This window comes from Pelobates fuscus, chromosome 3, assembly GCF_036172605.1.
Source record: "Pelobates fuscus isolate aPelFus1 chromosome 3, aPelFus1.pri, whole genome shotgun sequence".
Lineage (NCBI taxonomy): Eukaryota > Metazoa > Chordata > Amphibia > Anura > Pelobatidae > Pelobates > Pelobates fuscus.
In genome coordinates, this window is record NC_086319.1 from 180239114 (window position 1) to 180260184 (window position 21071).

Consider the following 21071-nt stretch of genomic DNA (forward strand, 5'->3'; position numbering starts at 1 on the left):
CATACGCCAGGGGTCATAGGGGAGTCAATTCAAAGTAAGGCCCTGGAATGTTGGAGTTTAGAGAGAACATTTGGCAGCTATTGGATGTTCATGGTAAAATACGCTAAGCAGAGCGAGAAAAGGCATAGGCTGTTATGTTGTGACAGCTTGGTATGTGTTAATATCGCCATTGCTGCCAGTCTAGTCAATACCTGAATAATTATGTGAATGTTAGCAGGGAGGACCGAGCTAATACACATTCTGTGTGACTTGAGTTTGCCCCCTCTATCCAGACTATATGTGTGGCGGTCATGATGGTGTAGACTGCAAAGGGGACTGAAGTTATGATAACTAGGTTAGGTTCTGATTTACTGCTGGCCACTAGGTACATATGTTATGGACTTGGTAATCCTCAGAAATGGCTGCAAATGCAGTGTGGCAACAGTGTTTGACCAGAGAATAAGGGAATCATCAGATTGTAGGGAAATAATTAATGACTTTCTCGTTCCAGTGGGAGTTCGGCCATATGAACGAGTCTTTATAAGCAATGTGCGTCAAGTGTCACAGTGCAATTTTCAGTAGAAAAATGTGTGAGAGGTTGATTAGTAGGAGATGAAGTATCAACCCTGTGGTAAATGCACACAACAAGTTCAGAGAACCAAGTTCAGAGAGACCGGAGTTCCCAATGGGAGTAGGCATAATTTCCATGGAAGGGCACCAAATCTCTCCGATATGCTGGACCCCAGGCATAGGGGAGTGGAGGGGTAACTCCATCTTGATCGAGTCCAGTATACCAGTAAGAGACTGTGGAGGGGCCTACAGTTGAAACGAAAGCTGGTGCAACGCCTAGGAATGGAAACAAATCCATAAGAGGGAACAGCGCTGGTACCAAGTCAGGGGTTTAGCAGTTACCAATAATGAGGCTATACAGTCAAGCTTCCAATCTGTAGCTGGAATGGTATGTCTGCACATCTGCACTCAGCAGCAACTTAGGAAAGGTCCCAGATCCCAAGGAACTCAGGTTAGCTGTATGCTGGATAGTGCTGGGGGAAGATGTAGTGGTAGTACATGTGAGTGACAATGTTTCCTAGTTCTGATGTGTGAGACATACTATGATGAATTGTCAATGACTGTGTAGCCCTACATCAACTGGCAACTTGCTAAGTGCCGGATGGCGAAGAATTATCTGAACTAAGAGAAGGAGAGGCCCTGCTAGTGCCAAGTGGCTTGGACTGAACCAGGAAGTATCAGCCCAGAGGAAGGGGAGGCCTGTGTATGTATAGGCCGGGTAACCCTTCCCACAATTTCAGGCTCAGCCTTCTTATTTATCAAATAGGAGCTGCAAGCAAGGATTTGTCTTTTTTTCATAAACTCATTCATCCAGCGTTGGGTGAAAAAAATGATGATGTATACAGAATGTTCTGGCAGATGCACATTTGATAGGCTGTTACCAGTGGTGTATTTTGGCTTCGTGCTGCCCTAGGCACAACTAAACCTGGGCACCCCCCTAATATAAATTTGCCCCACCCCTTCCTGTCAAGGCTGCACCTCTTCCTGATTAAGAATCCACCCCTTCCTCTTTAGACTCCACCTTTTCCTACTCCTTTTAAAGGGATACTATAGTATAGTAGTGCCCCCCTTCCTCTTGCCCACCCCCCCCCACGACCCACTCGGTTAAAACCCCTTCAGTCGCTTACCCAAAGTCCCTTGGCGCTGGGTCAGGCTCCTCCTCCGTGCTTGCATTAGGCTTCCCCATAGGAAAGCATTGTATCAATTCTTTCCTATGTGGATTTAGCAGATGCAGGATGTCCTCATGCACAGTGTGAGGATGTCCAGCATCAGTTAGGCGACTTTTGGTCGCTTAACCACTCGGAAGTCCATCTGGTAGACTAGAGGTGGAGTTAACCCCTTAAGGTACTTATTGCAGTTTCTGAGAAACTGTAATAATTACACTTGCAGGGTTAAGGGGACTGGGACACTGCACCCAGACAAATTCAATGAGCTGAAGTGGTCTGGGTGCCTATAGTGTCCCTTTAAGCACACACTCTGACAGACACACACTGGCTGATACACAGTGACAGTCACACACACTAAATGACAAACACACAGACGTCACTGACAGACACAGACTCACTGATTTGACACACACACATTCACTAACTGACACACACAGGCAGATGCACACTCAGGGCTGGCCTTTGGCCTGTAATCGCCCTGTGCGAAGAATCTTCACGACGCCATACTCTGGCCATACTGCCTCCCGACCACACCCTCCCATTAATACTGCTCACCATTTAAAACCTCCTTTATTAGCCCACCACAAAAAATTATAAAAAAGCTGTATCAAAATACTGATTTTACATAAATGCAATATAATTATAGCTCTATATATGTGTCCCTCCCATTTGCAATTAAAATTAGAAAATAATAAAGATTTATTCACCTTTTTCTAGCACCTCACACAATGTCATGGAGAAGACATTGCCTACTGCGCCAATTTCCAAATTAATGCTTCTCACACAGGAGAAGCAAGTGTTGTGCATGCAGTTAAATGTTCCCATAGGAAAGCATTGAATCAACGCTTTCCAATGGGGCTCCTGCATCATGTGAGCGAGTCTTACTCAGTCAGTGCAGCGGAAGCACCTCGAGTGGCTCTTATAATGACAGCCATTAGAGGTGGACTTAACCTTAATTTAAACATTGTAGTTTCTCAAAAAAAGGGCCTCTGCACTCAAACCACTTCATTTAGATGAAGTGGTCTCGGTGACAATAGTGTTCCTTTAAGTAAAACGTCCTTTTTTAAAAAATAAATTTGTCATTAAAAAGGTAAGAAAAAAACTATATATAGCAAATGGTCTATTTAAGAAAAGTATGCACACCAACACATACTCTCGTTGACACACACAATCACACATAAACATAGAACCACTGTCAGATGCACTCAGTTACACCCACCATGACACATACAATCAATGACACACACACTGACATGTGCACTCACTGACACAAACACACAGGCACTCAATGACACACATACACTGAGCAAGCACTCACTAACACACACACACACACACACACATTCACTGCCACAAGCACTGGCACAATCATTCACTAACACACACTGGCAAAATCATTCACTCACACACACACACTCACTGCCACACACTGGCACAATCATTCACTAACACACATCAGTGGCGTAGCGTGGGTTGTCAGCACCTGGGGCAGGGCAAGTAATTTGCGCCCCCTAACCCGTGGATTTTTAGACACACACACACTAACAGACACACACACACACACACACTAACAGACACACACACACACACTAACAGACACACACACACACACACACTAACAGACACACACACACTAACAGACACATACACACACTAACAGACATACATACACACACTAACAGACACGCACACTAACAGACACACACTAACAGACACACACTAACAGACACACACTAACAGACATACATACACACACACACACACTAACAGACATACATACACACACACACTAACAGACATACACACACACACACACTAACAGACATACACACACACACACTCACATTTTTAACACATATATATTTTTTTAAATGTAACCCCCCCAGCATCCTTACCTTTGGAAATGCTGGGGGGGGGAGGGGGTTCTCTTCCTCCCTGGTGGTCCAGTGGCTGCTGGGCGGGCGGCACTGGCGGGCGGCACTGGCGGGCGGCAGGCTGGCGAGGGAGCACTTCCCCTGAGCTGTCTGCTCATCTCCCTCGCGCGTCGCAGAGTGAGGCTGGGAGCCGGAATATGACGTCATATTCCGGCTCCCAGCCTCACTCTGCGGCGCGCGAGGGAGCTGAGCAGACAGCTCAGAGGAAGTGCTCCCTTGCCGGCCGCCCACCAATGCCGCCCGCCCAGCCTAGCAGCCCGCCAGCATGTCTGTTAGCCGCAAGGCTAACAAGACATTTGCTTTGGGCATTTGGGGGCGGCTTTTTTTGCCGCCCCCTGGAAAATGCCGCCCAAGGCAAATGCCTTGTTTGCCTCGCGGCTAATACGCCCCTGGCGCCCCCCCAGATGTTGCGCCCGGTGCGGCCGGCCCCCCCTGCACCCCCCACGCTACGCCTCTGACACACATTGACACAAGAACTCACTGACACACACACTGAGCAAGCACTCACATACACACTGACTCAAACACTCAATGACACAAGCACTGACACACACACTGGCACAAATACTAACACACATTGACCTAAGAACTCACTGCCACAGGCATTCACTGTCACAAGCACTAACTGAAACACACACATACACACACACACTGGCACAGACCCTGGCATAAACACTGTCACACAGACACTGAGAGTTGCTCCTTATGACACATACAGACACTGACATACAACAGAAAAAACAGTATAGAGGTGGCGCTAAAGGGTCAAATAGGTGAATGGTGCAGCCAAAACCAAGTATATCACCACTATATATACTTAAATAAAATACTGTACAACCAAAAAGGTAAAAGCGCACACACACACCAAGAGGAGTGATTACCTGAAATATGACAAATAATAGGTATCTCCTCCTTATACACAATGAGTAGATTCACTTATAGAAATCCCTATACAGAAAATATAAACACAGAGAAGGACATAGTGCAACCTGTATATTATGTACAATAAAAAGGGAAATTCTGAGATGGAATCACTCACACTTAATGAGCCGTTTAAAAGTAGGCTCAGGACTTATGCAGCTTTCATGTCACTTAAATGGGACATACGCATTTCTTTAAATCTTCAGGCAGGTTCCCCTTGAGTCTCAATAGTCGTCAAGTTTGGAGTCAGGAGCCAGGAGCCAGGAGTATCAAGATAAGTGATTTATTAAAAAATAAAAGATAAGTAATAAAATGTGCAATATTGCTATTATTGTGTGTGCGCTTTTACCTTTTTGGTTGTACTGACATACAACAGATGCATATTTTCAATGTGTGGTTTACATAGACATTAGTTTGGCAGATCCTACAGGATTGTAATGGTTGGAGCATGGCAGAGATGGGGCACTAACAGACAGTTAACAGATACATCAGATCACAGAGTACTGACCTGCAGCAGCCAATAGCTCCATCCTCAGCCATGCTCCCAGACAGGATTAGCTGATCTGTAGGGTGTCACACAGCATCAGGTGAAGGAAGGCTGTGAGGTGCTCTGAGGGGAATCTACAGGCAGCACATAGGCCATGAAAGAGGCCAGTACTGTAAAATGCCAGCAAGTGGCTTGCAGCCAAGGACAGGAGGGAGGGGGGCTGGAGGTACATGCTTACTGGGTGTATAGGCACAGGGGATCTGATTGGAAAGTGAGTGTCTGCTCCCTTACTGACTCCTACCCTTACCTCTGCAGCCACTCACAGCCCCTTTTACACTGCATGTCTCTAATCAGGCGCTTGGAGTTCACCGAAGCCATGAATGTCATGATCTGTGTGCAGAGCCGGCGCTTCCTATAAGGCGAACAAGGCAGCCACCTAGAGCACCATATAGGAGGGGGCGTCCTGCACCCCCATTGCCGGCCCTAATGCTGCAGCCGCCTGAGCGCTCTATAGAGAGCCTCAGGCGGCTGCAGCACTGCCTCTCTCCTCACCTCCCCTTCCCTGTAGCGTGGCTGAGCTCCTCTCAGTGTGCACTTCCTGTCAGTCCAGCCGGGCAAAGGAAACAGAAACTCCTGTACCGTGGACCGGAGAGGAACTCTGCCACGCAACAGGGAAGGGGAGGTGAGGAGAACACGGGGGTGGAGGGTTCTAGGCGGGGGTAAGAAGAAGGGGGAGGGGGAGTAAGAAGAAGAGGGGGGAGGGGGAGTAAGAAGAAGAGGGGGAGGGGCGTAAGAAGAAGAGGGGGGGAGTAAGAAGAAGAGGGGGGGAGTAAGAAGAAGAGGGGAGGGGGAGAAAGAAGAAGAGGGGAGGGGGGAGTAAGAAGAAGAGGGGAGGGGGGAGTAAGAAGAAGGAGGGGAGGGGGAGTAAGAAGAAAACCGGGGGAGGGAGGAGTAAGAAGAAGGGGAGAGTAAGAAGAACACAGGGAGGGGGGTGAGGAGAAGGGGAGATGAGAACACGGGGAGGGTGAAGGTTAGAAGAACACAGGGAGAGGGGGTGAGGATAAAAGGAGGTGAGGAGAACACAGGGAGGGGAGGTGAGTAAGACACAGGGAGGGGGGAGTGAGAAGAACACGGGAGAGGGGGTGAGGAGAAGGGGAGGGTGAGAAGAACACATGGAGGGAGGGTGGGTGTGAGAAGAACACAGGGAGGGTGGGTGGGTGTGAGAAGAGACCACTGTGGGAGGGTAGGGGGAGAGCTCTAAGGGACAGAAGGGAGAGCTCTATAGGACAGGGGGCAGGACAGGGAGCTCTTTCACACCACGCGCACACACACACAATGCATCCCTATACATTCACAGAAACACACAATGCATGCCTACACACAGAAACACAACGTGCTTCCCTTACGCACAGAGAAACACACAATGCTTCCATTACACACACATACACAATGAAACCCTTACACACAAAGACAATGCATCCTTTGCACACATACAAAGAAACACACAATGCATCCATTACACACACATGCAGACACACACACTGCTTCTCTTACATATACACAGAAACACAATGCATTTCTTACACACACTCAATGCACACACTTACAGACACACACCTTGCATCCCTTATGCATACAAACACAGATTCACACAATGCATCCCTTACACACAACCAGAAACACACAATACATCCCTTATACACAAACACACACTGCTTCCACTACACACAAACACACTGCATCACCTACACAAACTGGTATCCCTATACACTACATTCCATAAGCACACACATTAGATCCTCTACAATAACACATAACACATCCCCTACACACTCCACTCCCTGTGAGCGAACTCATGGGTGGAACATATAGGTGGACTTATGGGTGGGCCTTATGGGCATACTCACCGTCAGGCCCTGGGGCCCAGATCTTGAGCTGTGCAAGGGGCCCAAAATAAAGGAGCTGCTTCACGTTCTCCCAGAACATTGAATTTTATGACCACAGTTACAAACAGCCTCCAGAGATCCTGTTCTACATCAGACCAGTGGAGTCAAACTGCAGCCAGAGCCCATCACCATCCTCATCTGGTTGTAAGTAGGTAGTATATTATTAGTGACACTAATCTCTAATTTACCTCACATTAAAGGGACACTATAGTCCCCAGAACCACTGCAGCTTAATGCAGTGGTTTTGGTGTCTATAGTCTGTCCCTGCAGGCTTTTTAATGTAAACACACACTGTGTGCAGCACTGGTGTTAGTTCATATGACAGATCATATGGGTGGGGCATTGTTATGTCACATGGGGGGCGGGGGCAAATTTTTGTTTTGCCTAGGGTGGCAAAAATCCTTGTACCGGCCCTGTCTGTGTGCTGCTTCTGCCTGGTTACTCTCCCATGGCTCTCCTCCAAAATAAACCTCATGAGTGCCACAGAGAGAGCAATGGAAGTCCTAGGGTCCAAACATGTGCGAGCTGTGTTGGCTGCCGGTGCCCCTGTTGCATGGCGCCCTGTGCAGCCGCATGGCTCGCACACCACAAAAGCCGGCCCTGTACACAATGGCAGTCACATACACACAGACATCACTGACAGGCAAAAACTCATTTATTTGACACACACACATTCACAGACACACACAAACACTGACAGACACTCAATGTCAGACACACTGATAGTCACACACACTCAATGACAAACAGACTCTTACTGATTTGACAAACACTCACATACACACACACATACACTCACATACACACATACACGCATATACACACACACACACACACACAAATTATTGCAATCATTATAATTAACATTTTCTACCCAGCCTCTCTACCTGGAGGGCTGGCGTGGATCTGTCCCCGGGGTCCAGTGGGGCTGCTGGGAGGCGTGCGTCTGTGTTTGAATCAGAGGCGGTGATGGAGCTGTGATCTCCCTGCTCCACTCTATCGTCCCTTGCGGGCCGTCTACTGATGCCATATTCCGGCTCCATCTGCATCAGCAAACGGCGCATCACAACTCCCACGCCACCTCTGATTCAAACACAGAGGCACACCTCCCAGCAGCCCCACTGGACAGATGAAACACCAAGGAAGCCCGTGTGGGCATTTTTTGCCGCCCCTAGTTAGTGCCGCCCAAGGCAAATGCCTAGTTTGCCTTGGGCTAAATACACCAGTGGCTGTTACAATAGTGTACTGTTTAGGTGGTGCACATTACCTAACAGATCATAAGACTTGAGAGCTGAGTGACATCTTAACACTCTACACATTTACAGGGACACTATAGGCACCCAGACCACTTCATCTCATTTAAGTGGTCTGGGTGCAGTGCCCCCGTCGTTTAACCCTACAATGTAAAACATTGCAGTTTCGGGGTTAAGGCCACCAAAATGCCTTCTTGTCCGTAACTACAGCGGCATCCTGCTCCCTGTCTTCATTCCCCATAGGAAAACAGAGATTACATGGTTTCCTATGGACAGGGCCGCCATCAGGGGGTGACCACCATGACGGCTGTCACTGGCTCGGCACGGGCCGGGCCCAATGTGTAGCGCCGGCGCTGTCGCCGGTGCAGTTGCAATGGGGCCCGCATGCTGATGGGGCCCATCAGGTGGTGCAAGCATTTAGGGCCAGCCAATGGGCCCTATATCTTCAGGGGCCCGGTCAGCGCTGCGGCCATGTAATTGTGCGACCGGGCGCCTTTAAAAAAAATTGCAGCCACACAGCAAGTAGCGCTAGGAGGAAGTGAGAGACAGTGTGGAGGTTGTGAAGAGGAAGAGCCCACACCAACTCCCATTAGCCCCAGTCACCCTCCTGCAACGAAAAGGTAAGAAACAGGGGGGTGGCTGAAAAATTAGCTGTGTGTGTATGTATGTCTGTCAGTATGTCTGTCAGTTTGTATGTCTGTTTGTATGTCTGTTTGTATGTCTGTTTGTATGTCTGTTTGTATGTCTGTTTGTATGTCTGTTTGTATGTGTGTGGCTGTATTGTATATCATTATGCATGTGTGTGTGTGTGTCTGTATGTATGTTAGTATGTGTCTGTGTGTCATTATGTATGTCTGTGTCTGTATATGTGTGTATGTCTGTTTCAGTATGTGTGTGTCATTATGTATGCCTATATGTGTGTATGTCTGTTTCAGTATGTGTGTCTGTTAGTATGTATGTGTGTGTGTGAGTAAGTGTGTATATTTGTGTGTGTGTGTATTTGTGTCCTTTTGTATCAGTGCGTGTGTTTGTGTATGTATTCCTGTGAGTGGGATTTGAAGGCAGGCCTGGGGGGGGGGGGGGGGGGGTTGGAGGTGAGACCCTGGGGGCCCAGACCCTGAGCTGTGTTAGGGGCCCCAAAATTTCTGATGGCGGCCTTGCCTATGGAGAAGCTTTAATGTGCACTAGGTCCCACCATGACATTGGTTGAGGAGGAGACCTAACCAGCCTAGCCTAGAATTAAGGTAAGTAAAAGAATAAAGTTGGTGGGGGTGGAGGACCTAGTAAGTTATAGCTAATAGTGTTGGAAATATAGGTTTGTATTCCTAACACTATAGTATTCCTTTAAGGGAGTTTCATTTTTCGTGCGTAATTTTTTTTCCTTAATTTTTAATATTCATTTTATATACAATTTTCACGTGTTGTGAGTAGTTACCATGCCAAATTGTCATTGCAATTGTTAATTGTACGTTTAATATTTGCCTAATTATTCAATTTCCCTATAAACTTTGAAGGGGAAAGAAGTACAGATATATTTTTATTTTAATGTATATCTGTTTCAGAAGGAGAAGGTGGAGGGATAAGGCAACTTAATTTTCTTATCACTGGCATTTAGTGTCCCCTCCCTATGCTTTGTAGTGGTATAGTCACTGTGAATGGTGGGGCTAGAGACCGTCATGCAAAATGTCTTTGTAGTAAGGAGTAACACATTGTGCCAGGTGATTGAGGACATCTTTGCCTGCACTTTAATTTGAATTCTCCATCACAAATGTAATTTAAATAAAAACAGTATAATGTAGATAAATTCATTCATTTACATTAATCTGTTTGTAGAAAACAAAAAAAAACGACAGTAGATGGCGCTATATGCACATTTTTAGATCACCAAACATTTCTGAGGTTCTCATTAAACTGAGATTGAGGAACTGTCAATCGAATTACAATTCTAGGCCATAATAGCTGTAAGATTGCCAATAGTTTCCATATTGGCTATTTTGGACTAAAATGTGCAATACCCTTGGCCAATTTTAGAAATTGCCCTTTAGAGAACAAAAACAAACAAAAAACCCTGAGGGTACTGGATTTGTTGGGCTTATTCATTAAATAGCCAACTATAAAACCAAAGATAAAGCACCCTAGCCCTTCACCAACATACTGCTTGGTTGTACTATAACATAAATTGAGCAGGAGGAATTCCAGAGGTTGAAGGGTGAGACAGAGACATGGATAGAGATTGATTGAAAGAAAGAGAGAGAGAAACGCACACACAAAAAATTAGATGGGAAAGAAAGATACTAAGAAGGGCTATAAACCCAAAACAAGGCGAAATGTGGAGATAAAGACAGACCAAAAAAAGAGAGAATGGTAAGATATATAAATATAAATGTCCAGACTCTGGCACTCAACCCCAAAAGTGTAGACAAATAAACTTTACCTAGCAGGGCATATAAACAAAGTAAAGACAGGAGCACTCTCTCGGTTTTTTCCAATTATATTAAAAAAATTATCACCACCTATACATCAACGTTTCGACCCTTTAGGGTTTTTATCAAGATGAAAGTTGAAAGTTTCAAAATTGGTAGCTGTTTTTCTGTTTCTTATCTATGACATTCTAGTGTAATTCTAGTGTAATACGTACCTGGCTGTGTGACTGAAGTTATCGTGTTGATGAAATACTTATATTCATTCCTGCATTGAAAATTTTGAAAACATTATTGATCATCATTTAACGTTGGGACTTATTCACTAAACCAAAAACTTTGGAGGATTGGCATTTTAGCCATGAAGTAAATAACCCATAGATTTTACCTACACATTACCACATATAACATCATAAACAGGAAACACAACCCATAAATGTAATGTATATGCTAAGACAGGGGTTCCCAACCCAGTCCTCAAGTATCCGCTACCAGTCCTGGATTTAGGAATTATCCTGTTATGTCTAAAGTGTTTTCTTTTTCTTTTTCTAAAAACACCTTAGGCACAACTGGGTAATCTGCAAATCCTGGACTGTTTGGGTGTACTTGAGGAGTGGGTTGGGAACCACTTTGCTAAGGCATTCCTGTCAGCATTCACAATGGTTCATAAAGAGGGCATGTCCACATTTCCTAGCAGCCAGGTCACCCAAATATATACCCTTGACATGGCTTAAACTCCAAATGACAACTAGTTTTTGGATGACCATTCTTTGGATGGGAATAATCTAATTTCTACACTTAAGTGACATTGAGAAATGCAGGGCTCCTTGTCCTAACATTACAAAATAGACTGCACTGTGAAACATGAGTCATGGAACATTTTGTGACATTGCTATAAAAATCTGGTTACATGAAATTCTATCAATGCATACTAAAATGCAGTTCATTCATGAACAGGAAATTCCCACACTTTATACACCAGCATCAATAACACAGATAATCATTTAATAAGTGTACTACATTATTTTTGGATGCAGTATACGTGAAACAGCAGAAAAAAAATCCAGTATTTCCTGATTATTGCATGCTCATTAGTAAATAAGTTAATTGTGGTATATTTACCATTACCAATATCAAATGTAATCCATTATACTAGACATGTTCAGGGCAGAATTAATTGCACCGGGCTTAACTACTTTGTCAGAGAAAAATAAATAAAGCTAGTAGGAATTAGGTCCGTGGAAAAACTTCAGGAAAAAAAAAATCAAAACGGCACGAAAATGGGCCATCAGTGAACTGCAAAATATATACAATATAACTATGTATATATTTTATCATAAACCAATAGGCACATTTTTCCAGCATCTAGTCCAGAGATTAAGTTAAAAAAAAAAGTGAACAAAAAAGAGGGAAAACATTTTCTCTCTCTCTTTCTCTTTTTTACAATTCGGTAGTCCAACAAAAAATTTGAGAAAAAAATGTCTTGGTACACGAACGATCCTCGGTACCGGTACAAATCATGCCAAAAACATGTCCAATTATAAAGCTATGTCTCACTTTAGACACATTTTAAATGCCAGAAGAACAGTTACCTATCCCCATCCAAACAGTAATATATCTTCTCCTTTCCACTTACACCATCAACTCTCATCATTATAGGTAAAGTGAAGTTACATTTTCTTTTCATTTACTGTACATTGTGTTTATATATTTTTTTTCTATATGATTGTATGCATGTAAGGTATCATTAAACGGTAAAATTTGTGTTAAAATGCTGTCATTTTGGGGATAAAGAACGGATTAATCATATTTACATTAATGTTGTTTCGGTTCTCAAACAAATCTGAACTCGTACATGCTTCTGGAACGGATTAAGTTCGAGTTCCGAGGTTCCACTGTATATGTATATTTTATTTACACAACTAAGCTATCAAGAGAACAATGTATCTTTATTACTTCATACAAGCCATTGAAGTTTGTTCAACTTAGTAGATATACCAACAAAAAAAGCATGCTTTTTCTCATTCAGAGAAACATACGTTCACATGTGGCTTTCCTTTTATTAAAGGATCACTATAGGGTCAGGAACACAAGCATGTATTCCTGACCCTATAGTCTTAAAACCAAATCTAGCCCCCCTGGGCCCCTCATGCCTCCATAAATATAACAAAATCTTACTGTATTCAAGCCTGAAACTGTAACTCTGCATGCTGTTTGACTCAGAAAAACAAACAGCCTATTGACATCATCAGAAGTGGTAGCCTGATCCAATCACAGTGCTTCCCCATAGGATTGGCTGAGACTGACCAGGAGGCAGATCAGGGGCAGAGCCAGCATGATTCAAACACAGCCCTGGCCAATCAGCATCTCCTCATAGAGATGAATTGAATCAATGAATCTCTATGAGGAAAGTTCAGTGTCTGCATGCAGAGGGAGGATACACTGAATGTTTGGATGCATTTTAGGCAGCCATGACCCAAGAAGGATCTCTAACAGCCATCTGAGGATAACCAGTGAAGTTATCACTAGGCTGTAATGTAAACACTGCATTTTCTCTGAAAAGACAGTGTTTACAGTAAAAAGCCTGAAGGTAATGATTCTACTCACCAGAACAAATTCAATAAGCTGTAGTTGTTCAGGTGACTATAGTGTCACTTTAGCCCCTTAACCCCTTAAGGACCAAACTTCTGGAATAAAAGGGAATTATGACGTGTCAGACATGTCATGTGTCCTTAAGGGGTTAAGGACACATGACATGTGTGACATGTCATGATTCCCTTTTATTACAGAAGTTTGGTCCTTAAGGGGTTACCGTATTTATTCGAGTATAACGCGCACACGTGTATAACGCGCACCCCTAATTTTCGATTAAAAATCGGTATAAAATTTTATACCGGTTTTAAATCTAAAATTAGGGTGCTTGTTATACTCGAATAAATATTCGAGTGGGTGCTCGATAATACCGACCGCCGGGCTCATTACAAGCCCGGCGGTCCTGGGGGGGTGGGCAGCAAGCGTTTACTCACCTCCGTGCAGCTCCTCCAGCTTCCCAGTGTACATCTCGCGAGACCCGCGGCCAGCTCTGACGACGTCACAGCGTCAGAGCTGGCCGCGGGTCTCGCGAGATTTACACTGGGAAGCTGGAGGAGCTGCACGGAGGTGAGTAAATGCTTGCTGCCCACCCCCCCAGGACCGCCGGGCTTGTAATGAGCCCGGCGGTCCTGGAAGGTATATTTATTCGAGTATAACGCGCACCCTTAATTTTAAATTAAAAATCGGTTTAAAAAAATGCACGTTATACTCGAATAAATACGGTAAATAGTAGAGCTCATGAAATTAAAGTTTTAATAATTTTTCTATAGTTGATTTATTGTTGGTTTTAACTTTGAAATACTGCAATTTGAAACAACTTAACCTCAAAGTTGACCTCCAGAAGCGATGTCCACTCCCCCCAAGATGGCACCTGGCTTCTAAAATTTCAGTTTCAACAAACGCTGAGTACTGCCAGGTAGGGATGCTGCTGATTGGCTGAAGGCCAATCAGTGACTCCCCATTGAAAAATTAAATGGCAGGGATATAAATGTACCTTTTTTAAGCCAGGATTGTGAATGGTAAGTCACTGGTTAGCTGAGAGCGTCAGCTGACCGCTCTCAGCCAATCAGTGCACCTCTGTCTGGTGGAACACCGAACTTCCTAAATCTGAAAAAACAGAAGCAGGATGAAGGGGGGGGGGGGGGGGAATAGTGCAGCTGCCAAGGGTTGAGCTACCTCATTAGGGGCTCGGTCGGGTGCTGCAGCCCTTTGGCAGACCGGTGTTCTATCAAAAAACCCTACCCCGTGAAAATTCCCTACCCTCGTCACTTCCGGTGACGCAGCCGCACCGGAAGTGACCCTCATCCAATGGAGGAGGAGGGTGTGCGCCGCCGCGCAAGCGCACACCAACTAGGTAGGGATTTTTCACGGGGTAGGGGAAATGAATGCAACAGTGCGCACGCGCGGCAAAGTACTCCCGTCGGAGGTACAGCGCGCGTGCGCACGAGTTGCAAGGGAGCGCTTCACAAACCGCGCATGCGCAGTATAGGGGTAGGGAAATTGATACCGGAGAAACTGACGGAAGCCAAGCACAGAGAGATGGACACAGGTTTCTTCAGGAAGGAAGAGATTCTTTATTGGATCACCGATCGGGACTCAGAGGGACTAGCGTCACCAAAATACAGCAAAGTCTGAGTACTGAATACATAGAGTACATTCCTTATATAGCACTGTAGCTCCTCCCACAATTAACTACACCCACACATACCCTTAACCTATTTAATAAATAGAGTCTAAACTCATCCATCCGGTCTAACCACGTGGCTCATCTGATACAAAGGAGAGGGACGCGTAATTCCAGTTCTTACATTCCTGCACCTGGTCAGTACAGTGATAACAGTATCTTAGCTACGTGTAATTAACTAACTGATACTACAAACACATATACATACATATGCCTTGTGGCAATCTTAGCCTGCTAAACTTGTATTTTACTGGAATTACATCACATTCCCCCCTTTGATGCCTCTGATATTTCACAATTACTTGAGGCATCACTTAACCTTGGTTTGCATATACCTCAGGTTACCATGAACCAGACCAGACTTATCTTATGATGTGAATCTTTTAACACTCATCTTCCTGCATTGGTTCTCCTTGATCTAGAGCCTTATACTTATATATCGCCATTATCTGTGCAGCAGCCTTCCTCTCTGCTATACTTCCTATCAGGCTTTGCACAGACCTAACTACTAAGGGTATAAGACACGGTAGGAGTAGACACAACAGTAAAATCAGTAGGACTCCACCTACCACTGCCTTAAGCCCTCCAAACCACTCATACCAGCTACCAAACCAACTACTTGGATTGTACCCTTTCCATACCTGAGTAGGCACATGCGCTAGTTTAACCATATGGCTAGTAAGCTCAGCTATTGCTTGCCCTTCGTCATCTATTTGAAGACAGCAATTGCTCAGGTTAAACTTCCCACATACACCTCCCTCTACTGCCAAAAGGTAATCCAAGGCTAATCTATTTTGGTACACTGCTGTCCTCATCCTGGTATTATGCTTCGCTAGAAGATTGAGTGCTTGTGAGGTCTCATTAGTAATAATCTCAACCACCGCCTGTAATCTTATAATACGGTTGAGCATATAAATTGGGGTTCTATAACCAAAGGTACCATCTTCTGCCCACGTGGCTGGCCCATAATAATCTATGATACGCTGGGGAGGCCATTCATTATCTTCCCAGGTGCCTATCTCTAGGGGTCCCCTTTTCTTCCTATGATTCACATCATACACTTTAACACCTAAAGTCTCACCTGTTTCAATCGGTAACAAGAAGAAGGATGGTTTGAGCATACCCAACACACATGCCCCTTCCCAGTCCTGTGGCAACTCCGAGTAGGCTTTCTTACCACAGATCCAGTACAAATTTGCTGGGGCTCTCCAGGTAGATGTGATGGATAAATCAAACCACACATCCTTTAAACTGGCATATCTAGCAAACGGGTTAGATGGTTCTGAGACATTTGAAGCCGACCACCAAGTTGTATTTTTAGTATCATCATCATAAGCTTTTTGCCCTAGACAAGTTAATTCTCCTACAGAAGTATTATACATTATTCCTTTCCTTGCTATGCAAACATAACCTATGATGGAGGTCTTTAATCTCCACTCAGATTTACCTCTAACACTCAAATGATAATCGGCTTGTGTAGATATTAGTTGGTCAACTGCCTCAGAACCGGACATTACCTCCTTTGCTTCCCAAGGCCATTGGTCTCCCATGTTAGTACCTCCACACACATAGCAGTTGGTAACATTAAGACTACCGGCAATACTTTCAGCTAGGTCAATGAACAGGTTTTTAGCGTTATGGGGGATCTTATTATCTATACTCATCTCTTCATAAAAGGAATGGTATACTTGAGTCTGGGAGGATACCGTATCAGTCTCTATTCCTATAAACAATAATGTCCCAGGATCTAAACCCGTCCCGTATATCTGAAACCCAAATAAATTTCCATACTTATCTAGGAACTTGTCGGGGTTATTAATAAGTATATGGACTGGGTTGCATTCCATAGACTTACAATAAGGGCCAGTCGGCAACTTAGTCACTATCATGTCTTTATCTACTGTCTGTCCCCAAGTCGCCCACCCCACACAAGACCAATATGGACAAAAGTTATAGTCTTTATTTGGGCATCTAGGACTCACATATTTATTTTTACTACTGGGACAAATATATTTATCATTAGACCCATACGTCCTCTCCCATCTAAGATCCCCACATACATTCCACGGTTTTCTACCACTTGATATCGCCTTACATGCATCAAATAGCAGAACACCCGAAGAATGTACGGATTCTAACACCGTCTTATTAATTAGGGTCCCCTGAGGATCTCCATTCCTGAGAGTCAACCAAATTGTACGAGGTTGATACTCTGGACTGAAGCACTTAGGTTCTCCTACTCCTAAATGGCACACACTATAGTCTATATTTAGGTATCTACATCTTGATACCTCTCCTTTACATTCGTATTGTGAATGCCAAATTAGGGTTTGGGAAATATGGTTACCTGTTCTCGTAGTCTTAATGCATACCTCACAGCTAGGAGTGTCGGTACCTCTACCTTCCTGAATATAAAAACACATATAAATAAACACAATCAAAAGCACATCTTTCGCCGTCATCCTCAGTCTTCGTCCGTGCGATGGAACCTCAGCTTCCAGGATGTGAGGGCTGCAGGGAATGGAGTTCTGCTCGTCTTCACAGGTGTCCCTTCGAGACTTTCCTGGCTTATACACTATGTGTTGGTAAGCGGACAGGCTTTATTATGGCCTTCTCACTCACACCTGTAACAATAAAATTTGTAATCCACAATAATTCCTCGTTACTCCGACTGAGTAGTGCGTTTCAACCGGATCTTGCAGGGATTCTCTGGATCTGCTGTAATTTGCCAAGAATCGACTGCTGCTGGTTTAACCCTGGAGTGATGTATCCACGGAGTTACTTCGGCTACTTTTATCGCTGTAGGGGTAGACAAAAGAACAACATAAGGACCTCTCCACTTGGGCCCTAACGGTACATTATTCCACTCTTTAATCCACACTTGGTCTCCTGGATGATAACTATGAACAGGGGGATAAATATTCACAGGTAATCTATCTTGTACCCATTTCTGTACCTCCTCCATAGTCTTACCCAACTCTACAACCTGCTGCCGGGTAATTCCTTCTCCCAACTGACTCAAGTCCCCCCTTAAGTTACCAAGTACGGGAGGTGGTCGCCCATACATGATTTCAAAAGGAGAGAGGCCCATCCTTCTGGTAGGGGTACTGCGGATTCGCAATAAAGCTATGGGTAAGAGAACGTTCCACTTAAGTTGGGTTTCCTGACACATTTTAGCCAACTGGTTCTTTATAGTTCTATTCATTCTCTCTACCTTACCAGAACTCTGGGGTCTATATGCAGTATGAAGCCTCCACTTTATACCAAGCATATGAGTCAGTTGTTGTAGGCACTGATGAACAAAAGCTGGACCATTGTCCGATCCTATAGAACAGGGTAGTCCATATCGGGGTATTATTTCTCGTAGCAGGAATCTTACAACTTCTCCTGCTTTCTCTGTACGAGTAGGACATGCTTCTACCCAGCCTGAATAGGTGCACACAATTACCAACAGGTAACGATGTCCACCCGATTTAGGCATTACTGTAAAGTCTATTTGTAGATCGGACATGGGGAGTCCCCCCATAAACTGGACTCCTGGTGGCTTTACTGGTCCTTGTCTTGCATTATTCTTAGCACACGTTACACATCTGCGTACAATGGCCTGAGTCAAGTTGGACAATCTTGGTATGTAGAAATGTTTCCTGAGAGATTCTTCAGTACTGTCTCTCCCAGAATGTGTCCCGTTGTGATAATTTTGGACAATTTCTACCGCTAGTGATGCTGGTATGACTATTCTTCCATCTTCTAGCTGATACCACTTGTTCTCCAAATACTTTCCCGGTTCAGTCTTTAACCACTCCTCTTCTTGAGCTGTATAAACTGGAGTCCATTGGGACAGTGGAGTTGGTATAAGAGCAGCTATATGCCCCACATACTCCTGTCTTCCTGATTCAGCAGCACGCTTAGCTGCACTATCTGCCATCCGATTTCCCTTGGTTACATCACCATCTCCTCTCAGATGCGCTCGACAATGTATGATACTGACTTCTTTCGGCTCCCACACTGCTTCCAATAGTTGTAGGATTTCAGCTGCGTACTTGATTTCTTTGCCTTCTGAATTCAGTAGTCCTCTTTCTTTATACAAAGCTCCGTGGGCATGAGTGGTTAAAAACGCATACTTAGAGTCCGTATAGATATTTACTCTTAAACCTTCAGCCAATTGTAACGCTCGTGTTAGTGCTATTAATTCTGCCTTTTGTGCTGATGTTCCTTTCGCCAGTGGCCGAGCTTCTATCACCTTGTCTATTGTTGTCACTGCATATCCTGCATAGCGGATCCCTTCTTTCACATAACTACTGCCGTCGGTGTAATATTGAACATCGGGGTTCTGGATGGGAAAATCACGAAGATCTGGTCTACTTGAAAATACTTCATCCATTACTTCCAAACAATCATGTTGACTTTCAGTAGGTTGCGGCAAAAGGGTAGCTGGATTTAAGGTGTTTACAGTCTCTAAATGCACTCTTGGGTTTTCACACAACATTGCTTGATACTTGGTCATACGGCTGTTACTAAACCAATGATTTCCTTTGTAATCCAACAACGTCTGTACTGCATGTGGGACTCGTACATAAAGTTCTTGACCCAGAGTGAGTTTATCGGCTTCAGCTACTAGCAGGGCGGCTGCAGCTACGGCTCTTAGACAAGGTGGAAGTCCGCTGGCCACTGCATCCAGTTGCTTAGACATGTAGGCAACAGGTCTTTGCCATGATCCCAAGTACTGTGTCAATACTCCCACAGCCATTCTTCTTTGCTCGTGTACATATAAGTAGAATGGTCGTGTGTGATCAGGTAGACCTAATGCTGGGGCACTCATCAAAGCCTTCTTCACATCTTCAAATGCCGTTTGCTGTTCTTGGGTCCATAAGAAGGGGTCGTGCTCTGTACCTTTGATGGCTGCGTACAGAGGTTTTGCCAGTATCGCATAGCTGGGAATCCATATCCTACAGAAGCCTGCTGCCCCCAAGAATTCTCGCACTTGTCTTCTATTCTTGGGTATTGGTATTTGGCAGACAGCTTCTTTTCTCTCTGGCCCCATAATCCTTTGACCTTCAGAGATATGGAATCCCAGATACTTGACAGTTGGCAAACACAACTGAGCCTTCTTCCTGGACACCTTGTATCCTGCCTTCCAGAGAATATGTAGTAGATCGTGCGTTGCTTGCTGACATTTTTCTTTTGTAACTGCTGCTATCAACAAGTCATCTACATATTGTAACAATACACATTCTCCTGGGATAGACTCGAAATCCAGTAGATCTTGACTTAGAGCTGAACCAAATAGGGTAGGTGAATTTTTAAACCCTTGGGGCAGTCTTGTCCAAGTCATTTGGCGTTTTGAGCCCGTTACAGCGTTCTCCCATTGGAAAGCGAAAATACATTGGCTTTCTGCGGCAATTCGGAGGCAAAAGAAGGCATCTTTGAGATCTAAGACTGTGAAGTAAGTAGCCCCGCCCGGAATTAAAGCAAGCAGGTTATATGGATTGGGTACAACTGGATGTATGCTAACAACCGCATCATTGACTGCTCTTAAGTCCTGTACAGGTCGATACTCATCTGTACCGGGCTTTTGAACAGGCAGCAATGGGGTGTTCCAGGGGGAAGTACAGAATTTTAGGATACCATACCGTATGAACTTATCCAGATAGGATTGGATGTTCTTCTTAGCCTTCTGCGGAATGTGATATTGTCTTAGGCTCACTGGATAAACCCCATGTTTCAGTTCAATTTTTATTGGTGGAATATTGCGGGCCAGTCCTGGTGGGTTGTTCTCTGCCCAAACTCCTGGTATGTTAAACAATGTCTCATCACTCCTAGGGTTTTGGCTAGTCAACACTGTATAAAGTCGCCACTCTTCTTCCTTTGGTACGGATAAAGTCATAATACCTGAAGGTCCATTAAACTTTAAGGATGTTGTTCCATTTGGTAGGAACGTAATCTGCGCTTGTAATTTTGATAGCATATCACGTCCCAGCAATTGGACTGGACATTCAGGCATATAAAGGAATTGGTGTTTTACTACGTGGCCTCCCAATGTACAGAGTCGACTTTTAAGAACCGGTTTTTCAGCACTTCTTCCAGTTGCTCCTATCACAGTAATAGTCCTTCCAGATGGA

At 44.5% G+C, this 21071-nt stretch overlaps 1 protein-coding gene across 3 annotated transcripts in view; it reads right to left on the reverse strand.

Annotated features, from left to right (window-relative positions):
- LOC134600973 (dihydrofolate reductase-like) overlaps nt 1-21071 on the reverse strand; it is a 70231-nt gene that overhangs the window by 17313 nt on the left and 31847 nt on the right. For all 3 annotated transcript variants that reach the window (XM_063445373.1, XM_063445372.1, XM_063445371.1), the window contains exon 3: nt 10895-10944. In XM_063445373.1, coding sequence (XP_063301443.1) covers nt 10895-10944 — 50 coding nt within the window. The remainder of the gene's footprint in view (nt 1-10894; nt 10945-21071) is intronic.